Source organism: Acartia tonsa, chromosome 5, assembly GCF_053477335.1.
Source record: "Acartia tonsa isolate MP-2025a chromosome 5, ASM5347733v1, whole genome shotgun sequence".
Taxonomy (NCBI): domain Eukaryota; kingdom Metazoa; phylum Arthropoda; class Copepoda; order Calanoida; family Acartiidae; genus Acartia; species Acartia tonsa.
This window is the reverse complement of record NC_137264.1, coordinates 46,202,474-46,222,679: the sequence shown is the minus strand read 5'-3', so window position 1 is coordinate 46,222,679 and position 20,206 is coordinate 46,202,474. Positions and strand designations below refer to the sequence as shown.

At 35.1% G+C, this 20,206-nt stretch overlaps 2 protein-coding genes and 1 non-coding gene across 4 annotated transcripts in view; 1 reads left to right on the top strand and 2 right to left on the bottom strand.

Moving 5' to 3' along the window:
* The window catches only part of LOC145320170 (uncharacterized), a 48,736-nt gene extending 28,882 nt beyond the window's left edge, over window positions 1–19,854 (bottom strand). Inside the window, exons 1-8 of the mRNA XM_080162611.1 lie at window positions 19,737–19,854; window positions 19,157–19,241; window positions 17,693–17,759; window positions 16,479–16,549; window positions 15,568–15,671; window positions 14,679–14,732; window positions 11,127–11,202; window positions 8,682–8,730 (exon numbers count right to left, since the gene is read on the bottom strand). Coding sequence (XP_080018737.1) covers window positions 8,682–8,730; window positions 11,127–11,202; window positions 14,679–14,732; window positions 15,568–15,671; window positions 16,479–16,549; window positions 17,693–17,759; window positions 19,157–19,241; window positions 19,737–19,854 — 624 coding nt within the window. The remainder of the gene's footprint in view (window positions 1–8,681; window positions 8,731–11,126; window positions 11,203–14,678; window positions 14,733–15,567; window positions 15,672–16,478; window positions 16,550–17,692; window positions 17,760–19,156; window positions 19,242–19,736) is intronic.
* LOC145319655 (uncharacterized) overlaps window positions 1–20,206 on the top strand; it is a 265,819-nt gene that overhangs the window by 222,968 nt on the left and 22,645 nt on the right. The gene's annotated exons all lie outside the window — the stretch shown is intronic.
* TRNAT-UGU (transfer RNA threonine (anticodon UGU)) lies at window positions 6,547–6,618 on the bottom strand. Its single transcript has one exon. It is a non-coding gene; the product is annotated as a tRNA-Thr (tRNA).

Below are 20,206 nucleotides of genomic sequence, written 5' to 3'. Positions count from 1 at the left end.
ATTCAATATAGGTGGTTGAGTTTTTTTTGCGTGAAGATTTCCCTTAATAATAAGTATCCAGTATACAATCTCCTTGTCAGTAAGCTCAAAGTGTCATGTGTGACGTCAAAAAAATCCATTTGTTTTTTAGGGGTGTCCTTTCTCATTTCTTCTCTCATCCCCCCTTTATAGACGTATTTTTATGACGTCACACATGACACTTTAAGCTTTTTCTCTCAGTTTTCCTTTCTGTGATTATTTTGTGCTTCAATACTTATGGATGTTGTCATCCTTGTTTCACAAAAGTTGGTATATGCAACGTATTTCTGAATAATTAATGTAATTTTCTTAATTGCCATTTTGTGTACAGTTACACACACAATCACACACAGCACACACACACATACACACACAGCACACCCACACACACACACATACAAATACACACACACACACATACACAAACAAATTTTAGTCAAAAAAAAGTGGAAAAGCGCAAAAAATGCATGGATGGACAATGGACATGGACAAACGAAAAAAGTAACTTATAGAGCATATATTCAGTCTTCATCGTCAAGATTATAATAAATCTATAATACAAAGTAGCTTGATGTCTGTCTGTCCGTCCATCTGTCTGAAGGTTGAAATCTTGGTAACCACTGAACCGATCAGATTCTTCTCTTTAGGGTATATACCTATTGGTCCTGTGGGGGTTTTAAGCTATTTTCTTGGGGGGTGGGACACCCTCAACCCCCCCCCCCAAAAAAAAAACCAGAAAATTCCCCCTAATTTTTTTTTTTTTTAATAGAAAGTAATGGGGTTTCCTTACTGGGGGTACTTAATTTTTTTTGATAGAATGTAGTGGGGGCACCTTAGTGGGGATACTTAATTTTTTTTTTAATTACCTCTTGGGGCAAAGCCCCTAGAGGCTAGGGCCGAAGCCGCTAGTGATAAAATAAGACAAAGCGGTTGTATATTGTATAATATAATCTAAATTTATTTTCAAGCTTGACCGACAGACCGACGGACCAAGTAAGTTACATACTGGGTGCTCTGTGGTAATGGGATTTTAAAAAATAAAATATTAGTGGCCAAGGAATTCACATTTTCCCTATTGTGTTACGGATTAACAAACTGACAGACAAGACATGTCCATAAGTCTCTTATTCTGCCCATAATTTCCCCTTTGATTAATAATACCCTAGATGATAGGGGAGCATACCCTAGTATATAATAATAGGTGACAATAAACTGTAATACAGTGAATATAAGAATTATACAATATTACTTTTACTCAGTTTTCCCACAGATAAAGGGATAAGACAATATCCGATAAATACCAATTATGATACACAAAATCCAGGGTTCGGAAGCCGCGCTATCAGCCGCGCGGCTGCGGCTGCGGCTGAATCCTAATTTGCGGCTGAGGCTGCGGCTGCGGCTGCTTAAAGTTATGGAAGTGGCTGAGGCTGAGAGTGGCTGAGGCTTAGTGCGGCTGAGAGTGGCTGCGGCTGAATGCGGCTGAGGCTTAATAAGAATTGGGGTGGCTGAGGCTTACAGTGGCTGAATTGGAATTTTGTGGCTGAGGCTTCGAGCGGCTGAGGCTTACAGTGGCTGAGGGTGGCTGAGGCTTACCGTGGCTGAAGGATTTGTGGCTGAGGCTGCGGCTTACTGAAAGCCGCGCGGCTCATAGCGGCTGCGGCTTACAGTGGCTGATTGGAAAATTAAGCCGCGCGGCTGAGTGAGGCTGAGGCTGAGAGTGGCTGATAACATAATTAAGCCTCGCGGCTGATTCTGAGGCTGCGGCTTACTGAAAGCTGTGCGGCTGAGGCTGTGGCTGAATTAAATTCAGCCGCGCAGCTGAATGTGGCTGCGGCTGAATACAATATTAAGCCTTGCGGCTGATCTTATGGCTGATTATAAAATAAGCTTTGCAGCTGAGGCTTCGGCTAAATTGGATTTTTTAAATGCATTCTAGGACATTTTTTGGAGAGTTGAGGGTGGTTAGGGGTTGTGAGAATAAGAGTGGAGGGAAGAGGGGGGAGGACAGCAGGATTTTTTCAAATGTTTGATTCAGAATTAGTACCCAAATTTTATACTGGTACCCAAAGTTTTATACTAGTACCCAAAGTTTATTCTGGTACCCAAAGTTTTATTCTAGTACCCAAAGTTTTATACTGGTACCCAAAATTATATACTAGTACTCAAATTTTATTCTGGTACCCAAAGTTTTATTCTAGTACCCAAAGTTTTATACTGGTACTCAAAGTTTTATACTGGTACCCAAAGTTTTAGTTTGGTACCCAAAGTTTTATAATGGTACCCAAAGTTTTAGACTAGAACCCAAAGTTTTATACTGGTACCCAAATTTTACTGGTAACCAAAGTTTTATACTGGTACACAAAGTTTTATACTGGTACCCAAAGTTTTATACTGGTACCCAAAATTTTATACTGGTACCCAAAGTTTTATTCTGGTACCAAAAGTTTTATACTGGTACCCAAAATTTTATACTGGTACCCAAAGTTTTATACTGGTACCCAAAGTTTTATACTAGTACCCAAAATTCTATACTAGTACTCAAAGTTTTATACTGGTACCCAAAGTTTTTATACAGGTACCCAAAGTTTTAGACTAGTACTCAAATTTTATTCTGGTACCCAAAGTTTTATACTTGTACCAAAAGTTTTATACTAGAACCCAAAGTTTTATACTGGTACCCAAACTTTTATACTGGTACCCAAAGTTTTAAACTGGTACCCAAAGTTTTATACTTGTACTAAAAATTTATACTGGTACCCAAAGTTTTTTACTGGTACCCAAAGTTTTATACTAGAACCCAAAGTTTTATACTGGTACCCAAAGTTTTATACTGGTACCCAAAGTTTTAAACTGGTACCAAAAGTTTTATACTGGTACTAAAAATTTATACTGGTACCCAAAGTTTTTTACTGGTACCCAAAGTTTTATACAGGTATCCAAATTTTATACTGGTACCCAAAGTTTTATACTGGTACCCAAAGTTTTATACAGTTACCCAAATTTTATACTGGTACCCAAATTTTATACTGGTACCCAAAGTTTTATACTGGTACCCAAAGTTTTATACTGGTACCCAAAATTTTATACTAATACCTAAAATTTTGTTTTAATATTGGTACCCAAAGTTTTATACTGGTACCTTAAGTTTTATACGAGTACCCAAAGTTTTATACTGGTACACAAATTTTATATTGGTACCCAAAGTTTTATACTGGTACCCAAAGTTTTATACTGGTACCCAAAATTTTATACTAATAGCCAAAAATTTATTCTGGTACCCAAAGTTTTATACTGGTACCCAAAGTTTCATACTGGTACCCAAAGTTTTATACTAATAGACAAAAATTTATTCTGATACCCAAAGTTTTATACTGGTACCCAAAGTTTTATACAAGTTTTTTATCAGTAGGAATTTATTTCAACATCTTTAGTTATGATGCAGTACAAAGCCTATCAACTCCCAGACGACGAGCCGATGCGCTACATGTTGAGCCACGGTCGAGGGTTTCTATGACATTAACTCAAGGTCCAAGGGGAATTATATCTTTCCTTTGCGCCTGTTCATGTTGCACACCTAGCACCTAGGAACCATTTAATGTCTTCAGTTATAACGCAGTGTCTGCGCGAGATTCGAACCTATTACATCCCTGATGACAGGCAGATGCGCTACTTGTTGAACCTTGGGGAACCAATTCTTTCCTTTTCTGTATTAGTTTAAGTGACATCTATCCAGCAACCAACTTTTATTTTATTGAACTACCTGCCTGAAAGTTTTATGGTAATGAGTTATGCCTGTTTATGAGCCAAGGAAATCCTCCTTCTCCAACTTTACATGTTGCACACCTGCCATAGCAGCAGTAGTAACCATTTAATGTCTTCAGTTATAACGCAGTGTCTGGCCGAGATTCGAACCTATTACCTCTCTGATGACAAGCAGATGCGCTTCTTGTTGAACCTTGGATAATTAAGGGGAACCAATTCTTTCCAATTTAAGTGACATCTATCCAGCAACCAACTACCTGCCAGAAATTCCTATGGTAATGAGTTACGCCTGTTTACGAGCCAAGGAAATCCTCATACTCTAACTTTACATGTTGCATACCTGGCATAGCTGCAGTAGGAACCATTTAACGTCTTCAGATTTCATGCAGTGTCTGGCCAAGATTCGAACCTATTACCTCCATGATGACAAGCAGATGCGCTACATGTTGAGCCATGGTACGCAGGTTAAATTTGTCTTAAAAATAAACGTCTTTAAAATGCTTATCATATGTACACTTGCAATAAATGTATTTGTCATAAAAACTTACCTCTTATGAAAAAAGTTTTTTTTACAAAAGTGCTTTTTATTACAATTATTCATGGGTATAATTTTTATGACTAACTTTTTATGTCACATAATCTTAATGACAATTTAATTATGAAGTTATTACAAAAAATACTAAACAATAGGTACTGGAAAAAGAAGAACTGAATTAAAATAATTTTTTGGGGGGTAGGGTGATTTTTATTGGGTGGGGAAGGCCGGGGCGAGTAAATCCCATTTTTAATTTTGGGGTGATGTTTAATTTTTTTTCTAAGGCAATTTTTTTCTGGTAGTGTGATGGTACCCTCCCCCAAAATAGTTGTAAACCTTCCCAGTACCTATAAGAAACTACCCTGAATAGGAGCACCATATCGGTTTAGTAGTTAGCGAGATCCTGTAGTACAAACATATAGACAGACAAACAAACAGACATCATAATACTTAATGATCTAAAAATAAGACAAATTTTCATTTTGAAATATTGGAGCTCTGATAGCTTTTTGGTACGGTAACAGCTTTGAACCATCTATCATCCGGGTTCGAATCCCAGAAGAAAAAAAAATTTGGGGGGATGAAGGGTGACTTTTATTATTTTTTTATGGGAAAATAGGGGGGAGTTTGGTTGAGCACCCACCAGTTTTAATTTTAGTTTTTTAAAAAATTCAAAAACTTGGAAAAGGCAATTTAAAAAGTTTTCATTAGTTCAGTAGTTATCGAATTCTTAATCTACAGACAAAATAACTCTCCATACTTTATACAAGGTTTTAGAAATAATCATATGTAATTCTTGGTGGAATTGAACAGAAAACCTTTCTTACACATTATGGTGCACTAACCCTTAGAACATAGGTGTAAAGCAATTTTATATTAAAATTTAGTTAATAATATTACAAATAAAGTAAGTTTACCTAGAACAAATCTCCTCTAATCTTTTTTTACACATTATATCCACCCTCCTTTTAAAATAACTAAATATAAATGAGAGGAAACAAAAATTATTGTCCATTGTCCCAATGTCCATAGCAGAATAAAAACTTTAATCACATTCAATTGGTGGAATTGAACCAAGAACCTTTCCAACACAAGACTGCCACACTAACCCCTAGTCCAAAGGTGACAGAAATTTTGAAGAAAAATTTAGGTCTAAATATCACAATTTAATAAATTATTGGGTGCTAAATTTCATAGGTATAACTCTTATGTACATACTTTTAAAACCTGTTTTAATATGTAATGAGTTAATGGTTAAAGGATACTAGTGGCTGCGCCCCTAAAACCTCTAGGAATACTTAAGGGAAGCAAAAATAATTTATTTTGAGGGTCATCTTTTTTTGGGAGGGAAAAGATACATTTCCCCCCAAAAAATTTTAAACTTTCCCTGGATCAATAAGAAGCTTCACATTACCACTTTATATAATAGAATATGTGGATATATTAAAAAAAAGAAAATTTGTTAATAAAATTATGGACCTCATTTATTGGCCAGTTCATTTATATATCCCATAAGAGGGGAGAGATGGATTAAAGAAGGTGTATGGGGGTTATTGTTATTTTAGCCAGCTGAGATTATTTCTTTATCAGAGTACATGAAAATATGGACAACATCAAAGTAATAATATATCGATTCATGTATTGCTTATAAATTCAGAAATTGTATAACATAATGATAAAGATAAAGAAACATTTTTTTTATAATAATTGCAGTTTCGAAAATAAAATCAATTTTAGTAGGCATCTTTGTAAAATAAACAAAATCGGATGATATATGATAATCATTTAACTATTTCAATCTATCGAGTACATAAAGATTATGTAGATTTTTTTGCATATTATACAGGACAATTTATTGCATTTTAAAGACCTTTTTTTAACCAACTTTAAAAAGTAAAATACATCGCTGTTTAAATTTTTTTTGTTAGAAAACATATTAGGATAATTTGTGTTCAAAATAAACACACACACACACCCTCCCCCCTCCCCAAATCTTAATTTAATTATTTTCATTAATTTAAAAATACTATGAAAAATGAAATATGTATAAATCTTTTTTTTTGCATAACTTTTTCAGTGTCTCTCATCAACCACAAAGTATTAAATACATTTAAAATTGAAGAAATATCTAAGTAGGAGAAGCTTAATTATATAGAACAAGTAGTGCGTACCTAAACGGAAAAATAATAGAGAAGCTACTATATAACTTGAGTATCACAAAAATTGATTGCCCCCTGTGAGGTTTGAACTCACGGTCCCTAGTTTACAAGACGAGTGCTCTACCATTGAGCTAAATAGGCCAATTGTACAAGAAAAAAAATTAAGATAATACAAATTTATAGTGAATATTAAGTAAATTCTGAAAAATTTGTATCTTTTAAAAACAATAAAATTAGGCAAACGTCAGTAGGGCAGTTACCCTATAAATAGTATTCAATAATATTCATAAGTATCAACGTTCAAAAACGTATTGCTCCTGGTGAAATTCGAACTTATAACCCCGGCATAACAGTGTAGAAGAACCGTGCGCTAACTGATTGCGCCACTGGAGCTCTTACATTACAGGTTCAAATTTTTTGTAGTTGTTCGAGATGGTAGTTTCTATGTTGTAATTTTAAAAAAAAACTTAAGATAAAATTTTTATAAAAGAATATAAAAAAATTTAAAAGTATAACATTTAAAAAAAATATTTTTAGGCGATGGAAATGTCTGACCCCCACCCCAAAATTAGCTCAAAACCATCCAATGTCAATATATATATAACTAGCGGCTACGCCCCTAGAGGCCTCTAGGGGGCACTTGAGGAAGAGAGAGAGTCAAATTTAATAACCCAATTTCTTATTTTAAATTTTTAAAGAAAAGTAAAAAAAAAATTTTTTTTGGGGGGGGGGAATTTTTTTTTTTTAGGGGGGGGGGGGGGGCGTCCCCCCTCATTTTTAATTTTAGTTTAAAAAATTTAAAAAAATTTTTCTTTTTTTGAGGGGGGGGGATTTTTAATTTTTTGGGGGGTTGGGGGTGTCCCACCCCCAAAAAAATAGTTATAAACCTTCCCAGGACCTATGAGAAGCTACCCTGTTAAGGAGAACCCGATCGGTTCAGCGGTTAGAGAGATCCTTCGGTACAGACACACAGATACACAGACACACAGACATCCTGTTACTTTAGTAAAAGGATTCCTGAGAAGGACAACATTGTCAGTTCAGTGGTTGCTGAGATCTTAAGCTTCAGACAGACAAAATTAAATGAAAATTAAGCCCCGCGGCTGAATTGACGGCTGAGGCTTGTACTAATTTAGCACCTGCGGCTGCGGCTGGGGCTTACAATATCTCAGCCGCGCGGCTGTGTCAAAGCTGCGGCTGAATTTAAAAAATTAAGCTGCGGCTGAGGCTGCGTTTTACAAATATCAAGCCGCGCGGCTGCGGCTGCGGCATAATCATAACTTTGCAGCTGCGGCTGAGGCTTTCTTGAAGCCGCGCGGCTGAGTGCGGCTGCGGCTTCAAATTATTAACAGCCGCGCGGCTGAGTGTGGCTGAGGCTTCCCCAACTATAAGCCGCGCGGCTGATTGCGGCTGAGGCTTAGAGGGGCGTTGGCTGAATGAGGCTTAGTGCGGCTGAGGCTTAATGTGGCTGAATTGGAGTTTTGTGGCTGAGGCTTACAGTGGCTGAGGCTTACAGTGGCTGAATGCGGCTGAGGCTTACAGTGGCTTATGTTTTCTTTAAGCCGCGCGGCTGCGACTAAGGCTGAGGCTTATTGGGTGGCTGAGGAAGCCGCGCGGCTGATTTTGAGGCTTCTCGTAAGCCGCGCGGCTGATGGTGGCTGAGGCTGAGGCTGCGGCTGCGGCTTCCGAACCCTGACAAAATCAATCTCTTCCGTAGATCAAAATTAGTGGTATAAACTTTTTTAAAATTCACCATAATGTACCAACCTATCAAAATTTACTAAGGTCCCCAACTAAAAAGGAAACGTTATTATAAAACTTTGGGGACAAGTGTAATAAACATCCGATTGTCCCCTCTTCTCTGCAGTTTTCCTCTTGGCTACTTGGCTGTTCTTTTAATTTTATATTTATTAGCTTCGCTACTTATGGATGTTGTCATCCTTGTTATGTAATTCTTTACTTCTCAAATTAATTATGCATATCAAATAACTTCTGCTTTATTTGTTTTTTAAAAGTAGAATAAAACTTGCAAGAAAAAGTAAACAGAACAAGGATGACAACCTCCATAAAAGCGAAGCTCTGAAAGAGCAGATCAAACGAACACTAACACTTGTAGAGTGTCAGAACTGAAAAATCAGAACATAAATATATAAATGTCGAATCAAAATAAGTAAATGTTGGGTTTGATAATATTAAAATTTTACCATTTTAGCTTCTTTATATTTCTGAATCAGCTGATTTATTTGTTCAGACCTATACAAATATAATGCTTTATAACAAGGATCACTAAGAATTATATCCAATAGTAATGAAGCCTTTTGAAATTCTATTAACATAACTTACTATTTATACATTTTTATGGAAAATAAGAGGGGGGGGGGGGGGGATTAAAAAATTAAAATAGATATATTTCTTGAAAACAAGGATGATTTTCTCCAATAGTAGCGAATCCTTTTGAATTTATATTAACAATATTTTTAAGACATGTATGTGGATTGAATAAAGAGATAGAAAGATAGATAAATTTCGATAATTCTGTAGCATTAAATTTGCGGCGAAATTGTGTATTTTATAACAGCTTTATAGTAGACATAAACCGTGATAGTCATCTAGTTAAAGTGCCAACAATATGAAACCAACAATAAAAATAGGCAAACCCTTAACATTACCGACAGTCGACAGACACAAACACCTCCAATAAAAAATTCAACTAAAATCCTATAATGGTTTATAAATGTATTAATAACCCACCTTAAACTTTTTTTTATGGGAGGGCCGTCATTGTTGTCTAGGCCTTATTTCTCTTGGGAAAGTGTTAGTACTCTCCCCCAAAATAGTTATAAACCTTCCCAGGGCCATTGTAAAGGAAAATAATACATGTAGGTCTAGCGGTTAGTGAGATCCTTTGCTACAAACACACAAACAGGCATCCTGTTACTTTCTTATAAAGATCGAATTTGTCAATGGAAATAAATATATCTATAATAGTTATTTCTTTCATCGTATTATAAACAGCTTTCCGCGGATATAGAATGTACAATTATAAGATTAAAACCAGTTTTTTAGCCCCGAGATGCCAAAGGCATGGGCTAAAAAAACTGGTTTTAATCTTATAATTGTACATTTTTATATTCGTAGAAAGCTGGATATAATACGATGCTAAACATAGTTTTTTCGTATGGATGAGAACCAGTTCCTATCCACCGGATTCGAATGAATACGAGAAATGAAATTAATGTAATTTAAAAAGAGTGGGGACAAAATACCTAATTCAAAAATGCTTTACTAAAAGTATCTAATTAAAAATACCTAATTTTAAAAATAACTAATACGCTAAAAACACCTAATTTAAATTCACCTAAAAACGCCTAATTAGAAATACCTAATTTTAAAAATGTCTAATGTTAAAAACACCTCATCTAAAAATACCTTTTAAATATCTAATTTTGTCTCTAAAAGTCCTAATGACATAAATCAAATTGGTAAAGAAGTAAAAACTTAACCCCCCTCCCACAAAAAAGAAAAATTATTCTCCTTTAACTAATCAAGTTTGATTAGAATTTTTTTAGAGGGGGGAAGTCGCCGAACTACATTTTTGATTTTAATTTTTGAAAATATTTTTGATTGAGGGGGGCAATTTTTTAAAGGGCAATTTATTTTAGAAGAGTTGTACCCTCTCCCAAAATAGTTATAAACCTAAGAACCTATGAGAAGCTACATTGTAAAGGAGAACTATATCAGTTCAGCGGTTAGCAAGATCCTTTGATACAGACAAACAGACACAAGAAGATAAAAACAATTCAGATATGCTTAAAAATAGGTGTTATTAAATTAGATATTTTGAAATTAAGTATTTTTAAAATAAGGTGTTTTGTCACATTAGGCATTTTTAAAATTAGGTCTTTTTAAATCAGGCATTTTTAGATTAGGCATTTTTAAATGGTGTTTTGTCACATTAGATATTTATAGAATTAGGCATTTTTAAATTAGGTATTCTTAAATTAGGCGTTTTGTCCCCACTCCATTTAAAATGTTTTCTCGTATTCATTCGAATCCGGTGGATAGGAACCGGTTCTCATCCATACGAAAAAACTATGTCTAGCATCGAATTATATCCAGCTTTCTACGAATATAAAAATGTACATTCATAAGATTAAAAAAACTGGTTTTAATCTTATAATTGTACATTCTATATCCGCGGAAAGCCGTTTACAATACGATGCAAGAATAGTTATTTCTTTCATCGTATTATAAACGGCTTTCCGCGGATATAGAATGTACAATTATAAGATTAAACCAGTTTTTTAGGATCGAATTTGTCAATGGAAATAAATATATCTATAATAGTTATTTCTTTCATCGTATTATAAACAGCTTTCCGCCGATATAGAATGTACAATTATAAGATTAAAACCAGTTTTTTAGCCCCGAGATGCCAAAGGCATGGGCTAAAAAACTGGTTTTAATCTTATGATTGTACATTTCTATATTCGTAGAAAACTGGATATAATACGATGCTAGACATAGTTTTTTCGTATGGATGAGAACCGGTTCCTATCCACCGGATTCGAATGAATACGAGAAATAACTATTAAATTATTTGTAAAATTCAACTGTAATTCACTGCTAATAAATCATATAAAAAATACCTGAATTTTCTAAATTGTTGATTAATTTCTTCAATCTTATTTGTCACCAAACTTTCTGCTTCTTTGAATGTGACAACTTTCAATAAACAATTTTGGTGCATTTATTTGTTTAAAATATTCTTTTACACGCTAGTCCTTGTTCATTATTTTAGATATTACAAGTCAAATCTCTTTACAATAAACATAATATATGGACCATCTAACCCCAAAGTTCGTTAAATTTGAAAAGGAATTCGTAGCAGACAAGCACCATTGTGTATTATTTGCATGCAAGTAATTCAAGCAACGAATATGATTTACCAAAAAAAAGTTTTATTTTAACAAATACTACTATTTACAGCCGACTCATTGGGAGAACGAAATAAAAAAAAATCATGCTCTGTCCTACCAAAATCTGTTCACAATTTCAACCAATAGCATGGCTGGGTTGTTTTTCAAGTGTTATTGGCTGATTTAGAGAGTATATCTCAAGATTATCTCTTTTCAAATCTTCATGTAAACCCCCTGAAAATTTTTATCCCAAGAAAAATGAAGGAGTGATTTATCGCGGTATTTTTGTAATCAAAGCCATTGTACATAAAACAAGGATGACAACATCCATAAAAGCGAAGCTCTGAAATGGAAGGACAAACGAACATTAAAACTTGTAGATTGTCAGAACTGAATTAGCAGAATATTAATGCATCAGTACAAACAATATTTTAAGAAAATTTGTTGCAAAACTGCATAAATAGATGATACTGTTTAAGGACATACTTACATTTTTGGGACTTTTTTATAGAGATGCTTCGCTTATAACATTGTACCTTGTTATTATAGGAATCAGTTTTCAAAAAATCAGAAGAATCGGATAATTTCAACATACAAAATTTGTTGTCAAAAAAAGTTAAAAATCGACATGTTTAAAATGGACGTACGGACATTCTGGTATTGTTTATAGAGTTGCTACGCTTTCTTAATTGTACCTAACTACTATAGGAATCATCATGCAAAGTTTGGAATCGATAGGACAATTCTAACCTGTTTAAATTAACGAAAAGAGCTAACTCTCTGTGACGGACGGACGTACGTACGGACGGACCGACCACAATTATAGAAAAGCTTCGCTTTTAAAAAAACTACGGTAAAAGTATTTTTGGAAATTTTTGACCCCCTTCTCTAAACCCTCCTTTGCACACCTGGGAATAGTCCCTTTCGTGGCAAAGCCCCTTAAGGGGCGATTCGTCGTATTTTTAAAATGGCTTTTGATAGGTTATTTTAGGTTAGGTTATATTGGGTTAGGTGATTGTCCCACAGGGGCTAGAAATAGGAGAAAAACTACTATTGAAAAAACGAAGAATCGCCCCTTAAGGAGCGTTGCCACGAAGGGGACTATACCTGCACACAAACCCTAGTGAATTTCATTTTAAGTTTTAATTTATAAGGTTTAGTGATTTTTTTATGCTTTTTTACTGCATTATTTTGATAATTTTTATCACTTAAACTACAACTGTAAATGTTAATTAAAAAAGACATGGTGCAAAAAATGCTATTTCTCTAATAAAAACTGACATTCTGCTAATTTTACTTCCGATGTACTAATTAGTTCTTTAATTACCAATGGTTATAGTTAGTAATTGAGGGTTGATTTGAAAGTGAAGCTTTTCTATCTTCAAAGCCATTTCTTCCGTTCATAAATAACGAATATTGCTGATCGTTAGTTTAGGAATGCAATTTTACGATCAGTTATCTAAAGGGATAAGACAATCGCCGATAAATTGTTATAAATCCTCAGTGTCAGTTATGATACATAAAATTATCCCTTCTGTAGATTGCAATTAGTGGTTGAAACGATTAGACACTCAACCTAACTTTAAAGTTTAATATAAGTGTCCAAAGTTTTGTAAACCAACCAATAAGAGTTCATTGGAAATGTTAAAACAAGAAAAATTCTTCAATTTAGTGGATTGATTAAGTGATAGATTTTGAAAAAAAAATATAAGAAAAAGCCAAAATTAAGGTGTACCTATCCTATAATATAAAGTAGTAAGATTTTTTTCTGAAACTTAAGATCTCAAAAATTTCTAGTCCGAATGATGGGTTGTACTTTCTGAATATCTTGGATTGGTTTTAGGCCAATTTTCTAACCTTCCCCGTCCTCCGCTAAAGGCTAGGGGCGGTGCAACTAGTTACTAAAATAGTAAATTTACAGCTTATGGTTAAGACTAGCGGTGGAGCCACTAGTCTTTTAAAATGCATTAAAATTCTCAGAATACATTTCATTTCAGTGGACATTTTGTCAACTAAACCAAATAAATTATTAGAAAAAAAGATGGTTTAACAAAAAATGTGACACATTGTGAAATATTTCCTAAAATTGAAAGTAAATCAAGAACAATAGTACCGATAGGAAGCGAAGCAAATATTTTTAAAGATTAAGATTGCCATCGAATTTTGAAATTTTGGGTGGTAAGGGAAAGGAGAAAAAAGTCAATATTTATTTTTACATTAAAATGGATTAAATTTTAGTTATGAAATGAAATATTGCAGCTAGTGCTCTATAAGTAACTTGAAGACCTGGTCGGACAATTGGTCATGCTAATATATGCGGTGCTACCCAAAATAACCTAACCTGACCTAAAGTAAAAACAAGGATGACAACATCCATAAAAGAAAAGCTCTGAAACGGTAAGACAAACGGATATTAACTTTTGTATAATGTCAGAACTGAATAATCATAATATAAATTTATAAGAGTCAAAGCAAAATTTTAAGTAAATTTGTTGAAAAACGGCTCGATTCAGGATAATGTTTATGGACATACTTACATTTATAGGACTAGATTATAGAGTTGCTTCGCTTATTACATTATACTTTGTTGTCCCAGGACTCAGTACACCAAAAATCAGACCAATCGGATAATTAGATCACATACAAATTCGTTGTTAAAAATGTAAAAAAATCTACATGTTTAATATGGACGCACGGACATTCTGGTAACGATTATAGAGTTGCTACGCTTTCTAAATCGTACTTAACTACTACAGGAACCATAATGCAAAGTTTAAAATCGATAGGACAATTATAACATGCCTAAAATAACGAAAAAGGCTATCCGTTACGGACGTACGGACGGAGGGACGGACGGACCGACCCTAATTATAGAAAAGCTTCGCTTTTAAAAATAACACACAACAAATACCCATTCCCTTATTTTCAATTCATTCAAAAATACGAAGGGATGGGGTTTTTGTGTTAGACTTGACACTTTCAGAGAAACTACCACAGTAACGCTCTGAAATAACGAGAATACGTCTGAAATCAGGAATAAAAGGGACATTGGGCTTTTTATTACACCTGTCCCCAAAGTTTTGTAACAACTTATCAACCTTGGAAACTTTTATTGAATTTTGATTGGTTGGTTCATTAAATTAAGTGTTCAAACGTTTCAACCCTTATTTGAAATCTACTGAGAGGGTAAGTTTGTGTATCATCATTGGGGATATACATCAATTTATCGGCCATTGTCTTATCCCTGTAGATCCCTGGTCTGAAATGCACCGCGAAATTGACCCTGTTTCTGCAGATCCTGCTGATGCTTCCTGGCAGCTTCCAGGGAGGCACTCACTTAATAATGGATATACAAAACGTGGATATTGTGAAAGGAGAATTTTTGTCGTCAATGTAGTATGAGTATAGTCCTCAGATATTGGTCAATACGTTCAGGGAAGGGGATGGGGTAAAGTTTTATTAGCCTTCTGGGAGAAACATTTTATCAGGGTTTACGAGAATCTCACACAATATCCATGTATAATACATCCATTCAATAAATACAATTTACAGATAAATTGAATATATTTAGTTAGAAAGGAGACAGTTTCATATTTTCATGAGAAACAGAACACAAATATATCCACATTCCACAAATATAAGTAACAGGATGTCTAACCCGCGACCGTTGCTCTACACGTAGCGCATCCGCTCGTCGTCGGGAAGGTGATAGGTTCGAATCTCGGCCACCGCGTCATAACTAAAGACGTTAAAAATGGTTCCCACTGCTACTATGTCAGATGCGCGACGTAAATAGTGGGGGGAATGCCTTGGCCCAAAACAGGCGCAACTCGCTACCATGCACAGTTGGGACTTCTCAGACATAGGTCGTGCATCTCAGAGAGTTGGTTGTCTGACAGGTGAATGGACGCATTACACCGCAATCATAAGTATTGTATGTATGTTTCAAGGTGCGTGGAGAGAGGTCTAGTTACCTAGTACCCGAAGCGACACCTAGCCCCCTGGAGTCTTAACTCTCTCTTAACAGGATGTCTATCTCTTCTGAACCTATACGGCTCTCCTGTACAATGTAACTACTCATGTGTCCAGGGAAGGTTTATAACTATTTTGCGAGAGGGTCCCAACACCCTCAAAATATAAATAGCTCCTCTAAAAAAAAACTTTTTTTTACCTGTTTGGTGTTTTATTTTGAATTCATCAGCGCTTTTCATGTTGACAGTGCATTGTTCGTGTCTGGCTGTCAGCAGCTGTCTTTCTTTCTGGCAGGAGTCATACCTGGATACAGATATATAGATAGATAAACAGATAGATTAATAGATACATAAATAGATAGATGGATACATAGATACATTGTTTGTGTCTGGCTGTCAGCAGCTGTCTTTCTTTCTGGCAGGAGTCATACCTGTATACAGATATATAGATAGATAAATAGATGGATAGATACATAGATATATAGATAAATAGATAGATCGATACATTGTTCGTGTCTGGCTGAAAGCAGCTGACTTTCATTCTCGAGGGAGTCATACCTGGATATAGATAGATAGATAGATGGATAGATACATAAATAGATAGATAGATAGATAAATAAATAGATAGATCGATACATTGTTCGTGTCTTGCTGTAAGCAGCTGACTTTCATTCTCGCAGGAGTCACCCTGGATATAGATAGATAGATACATAAATATATAGATAGATAAATCAGAAGAATCGGATAATTTTAACATACAAAAATCGACATGTTTAAAATGGACGTACGAACATTCTGGTATTGTTTATAGAGTTGCTACGCTTTCTAAATTGTGCCTAACTACTCTAGGAATAATAATGCAAAGTTTGGAATCGATAGGACAATTCTAACCTGTTTAAATTAACGAAAAGAGCTAACTCTCTGTGACGGACGTACTGACGGACGTACGGACGGACGGACCGACCCTAATTATAGAAAAGCTTCGCTTTTAAAAATTACTTACCCAATAAAGAAATTAAGATATAAATTATTTATTTCTGTCAATGGCAAGTGGGTTATATTAAGCAATACTTTTGTCCTATTAAAAAAACACCCTGTAGATGTATTGTACCTGTCAGTAAATTCTTTCTTTTCCAGTTCAAACTCTTCTTGTTGCGATGTTAATGAAGCTAATTTGACCTGTTCAAAATCAATAACATAATCCAAATCATCATTAAATTTAAGTAGGTCTCTAGCTTCCCCTCCGCACTTATTTTCAAGTGAATCTCTAGCAGTGTTTATCTTAATTTTACTGAACTTAAGCTAAACTAAGAGAATTCTAACAAAAACTTTTTAAAAGATCGCAGCGGGCGGTTTATTTTAAACCATAGCAATGGATATAGAATAGACGTGGATATTATGACAGGTGAAAATTTGTCGTCAATTTAAGTTGCTAATGTGGTAGGCTAGACGGAAACCAAGATATTATAGTGATGCTACGCACCCAGCTAATCCTGTTATTCTACAATTGTAAACCCACCTGCAAATATGCAAGATAATGGTATTGATTTAATCTCTCAGTTGTCCTGCAAGTGGAGGGAGGGGTGTTACCCCTCCATCCCCCTTCTTAAGCACCGGACCCTTCCCCTTCAACCACCAAGTTATCAGCACCACCTCAGCCCTGAGGATAGGGGTTCTAAGCCTTCTTTCACCAGATAGATCCACCACCCACACAGACTATTGTTGTCACAGTAATCATCAAACCTTCCCTTTTAGTACCCAGACCTACCACTCAACCCCTCTATTCTTATCTACCTATTGTGCTGTTCCATGGGCTATCTTGCCTCCCCTGGACAGGGATAGCCATCTACCTAACCATTGCAACTATCTATGTTTTACTTATATGATTTACCTTTGACTATCTCTATTCCTAATCCATATGCATTTATATTATGTTGTATATCTTTAGTAACCTTTGGACTCTGAATAAAGTAACACCCAATTAAATTCTGTTTGTTATTTGGTGATACATAGAGAAGCCCAGCTTCTCTATAATTATACTTGTCCACGTCTGTTCACACTGCCGTAATACCCGAAGCGGCTGATAAACCGCGGCCGCTACCACACTAACATGGAGATGATTTACTGTTCAGTTCGTCTAAGTGGGTGTGGGGTAATGGTGAATTGTATGGAGTGATCTTTATTTAGCCAGCCAGTTTCACTTTATTAGAGTACACGATAATCTGGTGTAAGAGGTTAAAGAAATTTGGTTCATAGGGCCCCAGAGGGGTATACCAACTCTAAATTAGATAAAACTCCCATGTTATTTATGTTATAATATTCCTGAAACTCTTGTTGCTGTGAAGCACATGACTCCAGCTTCGAGGTAACTTCGGTCAATTTACTTTTATACCTAAAGTAAAGATAAAGAAGCAGCTTATATTGACTAATACAAAATGACGTCATACAATACAAATAAATTCATTTGTATTGTATGACATCATTTTTATTAGTCAATGCTGCTTCAAATATATATAACTAAATAACAGTATTTATCAGTAGTGCTCTCTTGCAGTGGTGTTCATAGGTTTTGCCAGAAAGTTGTTCGAAGCCAGAGGCTGCTATTCAGCCAATTAATTCCAATTGAAAATGCCGCAAAATTTAATATTTGTTGGAGAAAAGTATGAGTAAAACTTGTTTTTTTTCACGTAACTGAAGGGGAGAGGGTAAGAAGGGGGTTATGGGGAAATTTTCCCTTAGAATTGTTTGTCAGAATCACATTCCCTTTTCCCTGCTCGAAGCAAACTCAAAAAGTTAACTACCCTCATACTATTTTTACATTTCCCTTAAAACCGAAATCGAGGGGGGTGTTAGCTTTAGGTAGTTGTAAAACAGACAATATATTTTATCATCAGGACGTGTTTCAGATGGCCATAGATCATTGTCAAGGAAACTGTAGTGTCCCCCCCCCCCTTCAATTATTTTTCAAGGGGTGAATACACCCCTCAACACCCTCCACGCTCCTGCTCTCTTGTTTAAATAACCAAGAGGAAGACGAAGAAAGTCGCGCAAAAAAATTCTGACGTTATAAAAAATGAGGGATAAGGAGAGGAGGAGTGGAAAAGAAAACTCCTAAAAAAGAGATGGATATTCCATATGACGTCACATTGAGCAACTTTCAACATCTTCAATTAAGAAGAACCATAAACTGACTATCAAAGGCAACGATAAAGTCAAACTAACAATATAATTAGATAATACAATCGTTAAGTCACAAAACCTTTACAAAGACTCACAAAGCCTATCTGAAACCTTTACAAAGACTCACAAAGCCTATCTGAAACCTTTACAAATACTCACAAAGCCTATCTGAAACCTTTACAAAGACTCACAAAGCCTATCTGAAAATAAGATACTCACAAGGAATTCATAACATTATGGCGCTTTTTTCCCCTTATTTTACATTTTTTTTATTATTTATCATTATATTTATTTCCTAACTTACAACAATTGTTTGTTGTTTTAATAGAATGATAACCAGTTTATAGTAATCAGCAGGGATCTAAAGGGATAAGACAATGGCCGATAAAATTATGTACATCCTCGCTGATGTTACACAAAATTAACCATAATGTAGATAAAATTAATGGTTGAAATATTAAGACACTTAACTTATTGAACCAACTAATCGTAATTCAATAACAGCCCCCAAAATTGTTAGGCTGACGAATAAGAAAACGTTATCAAAAACTTTGGGGACAGTTTTTATATCTAATTGAAGAAATAATAAAGGTTTCGTGATTTTTTTACCTGGATGATTGTAATTTTGTAGATTCAATATATTGAGTTTGGGCTTCTAGTTGATGCTTTAAATTTTCTATTTCTTCTGATTTTCCTTAGAAATATTATAACAAGGATCAGGGACGTCCATAAGGGGGAGGGGTTAAAGGGGTGATTACCCTCCCCCCTCCCAAATAAAAAAGCTTAGATGTCCTTGCCTTTAAGATATAAAGATTACCCCCCCCCCTCAAAAGAAAATTAACTTGGGGGTCCAATAGGCACCCCAAAAACTTCTTGTATAACATGATGTGTTTACGTCTGTCTGAAGCTTAAAATCTTGGTAAACCTTAGTTTTAAGTATGTTCCTTCAGAATGCAACACCCTCATTCCCTAAAAAATGACACAACCCCCCCCCCATCCTCCCAAAAAAAAATTACTATTGTTATAAAGGGGAATATAAAAATGAGAATCTATCCTTTTATATACAGTAGTAAGGTTTTTTTGTCTAAAGATTAAGATTTCAATAACTACTGAACTGGTAGCGTTCTCTATTTCAGGTAATCTTAACAGTGGTCCCGTGATGGTTTTAGGCTAGTTTGTAAAAATGTACCTGCGATGTTATAACTCTTAGACATGGTCAGATTTTGTTGAAACTTATCAAACAGGTCCATCTCCTGTCTGTGAAGACTTTCCACTTCAGCCTTTATAATACTCATATCTTCGTTCATACGTCCTGCATAGTAAGTTAACAAAAGTGGTATATACTAAAAGTAAAAAAAAACCAACATGTTTAAAATGGACGTACGGACATTCTGGTAATGATTATGAGTTGCTACGCTTTCTAAAATGTACCTAACTACTACAGGAATCACCATGCACAGTTTGAAATCGATAGGACAATTCTAACATGCCTAAATTAACAAAAAAAAAGCTATCCATCTCAGACGTACGGACGGTCGGACCGACGGACCGACCCTAATTATAGAAAAGCTTCGCTTTTAAAAACATGTCTTTTGTAGCTGAGCTACAACATAACAAACTAAATAAGTTGTTTACTCGATGCTCTTTGATAACGGTTAT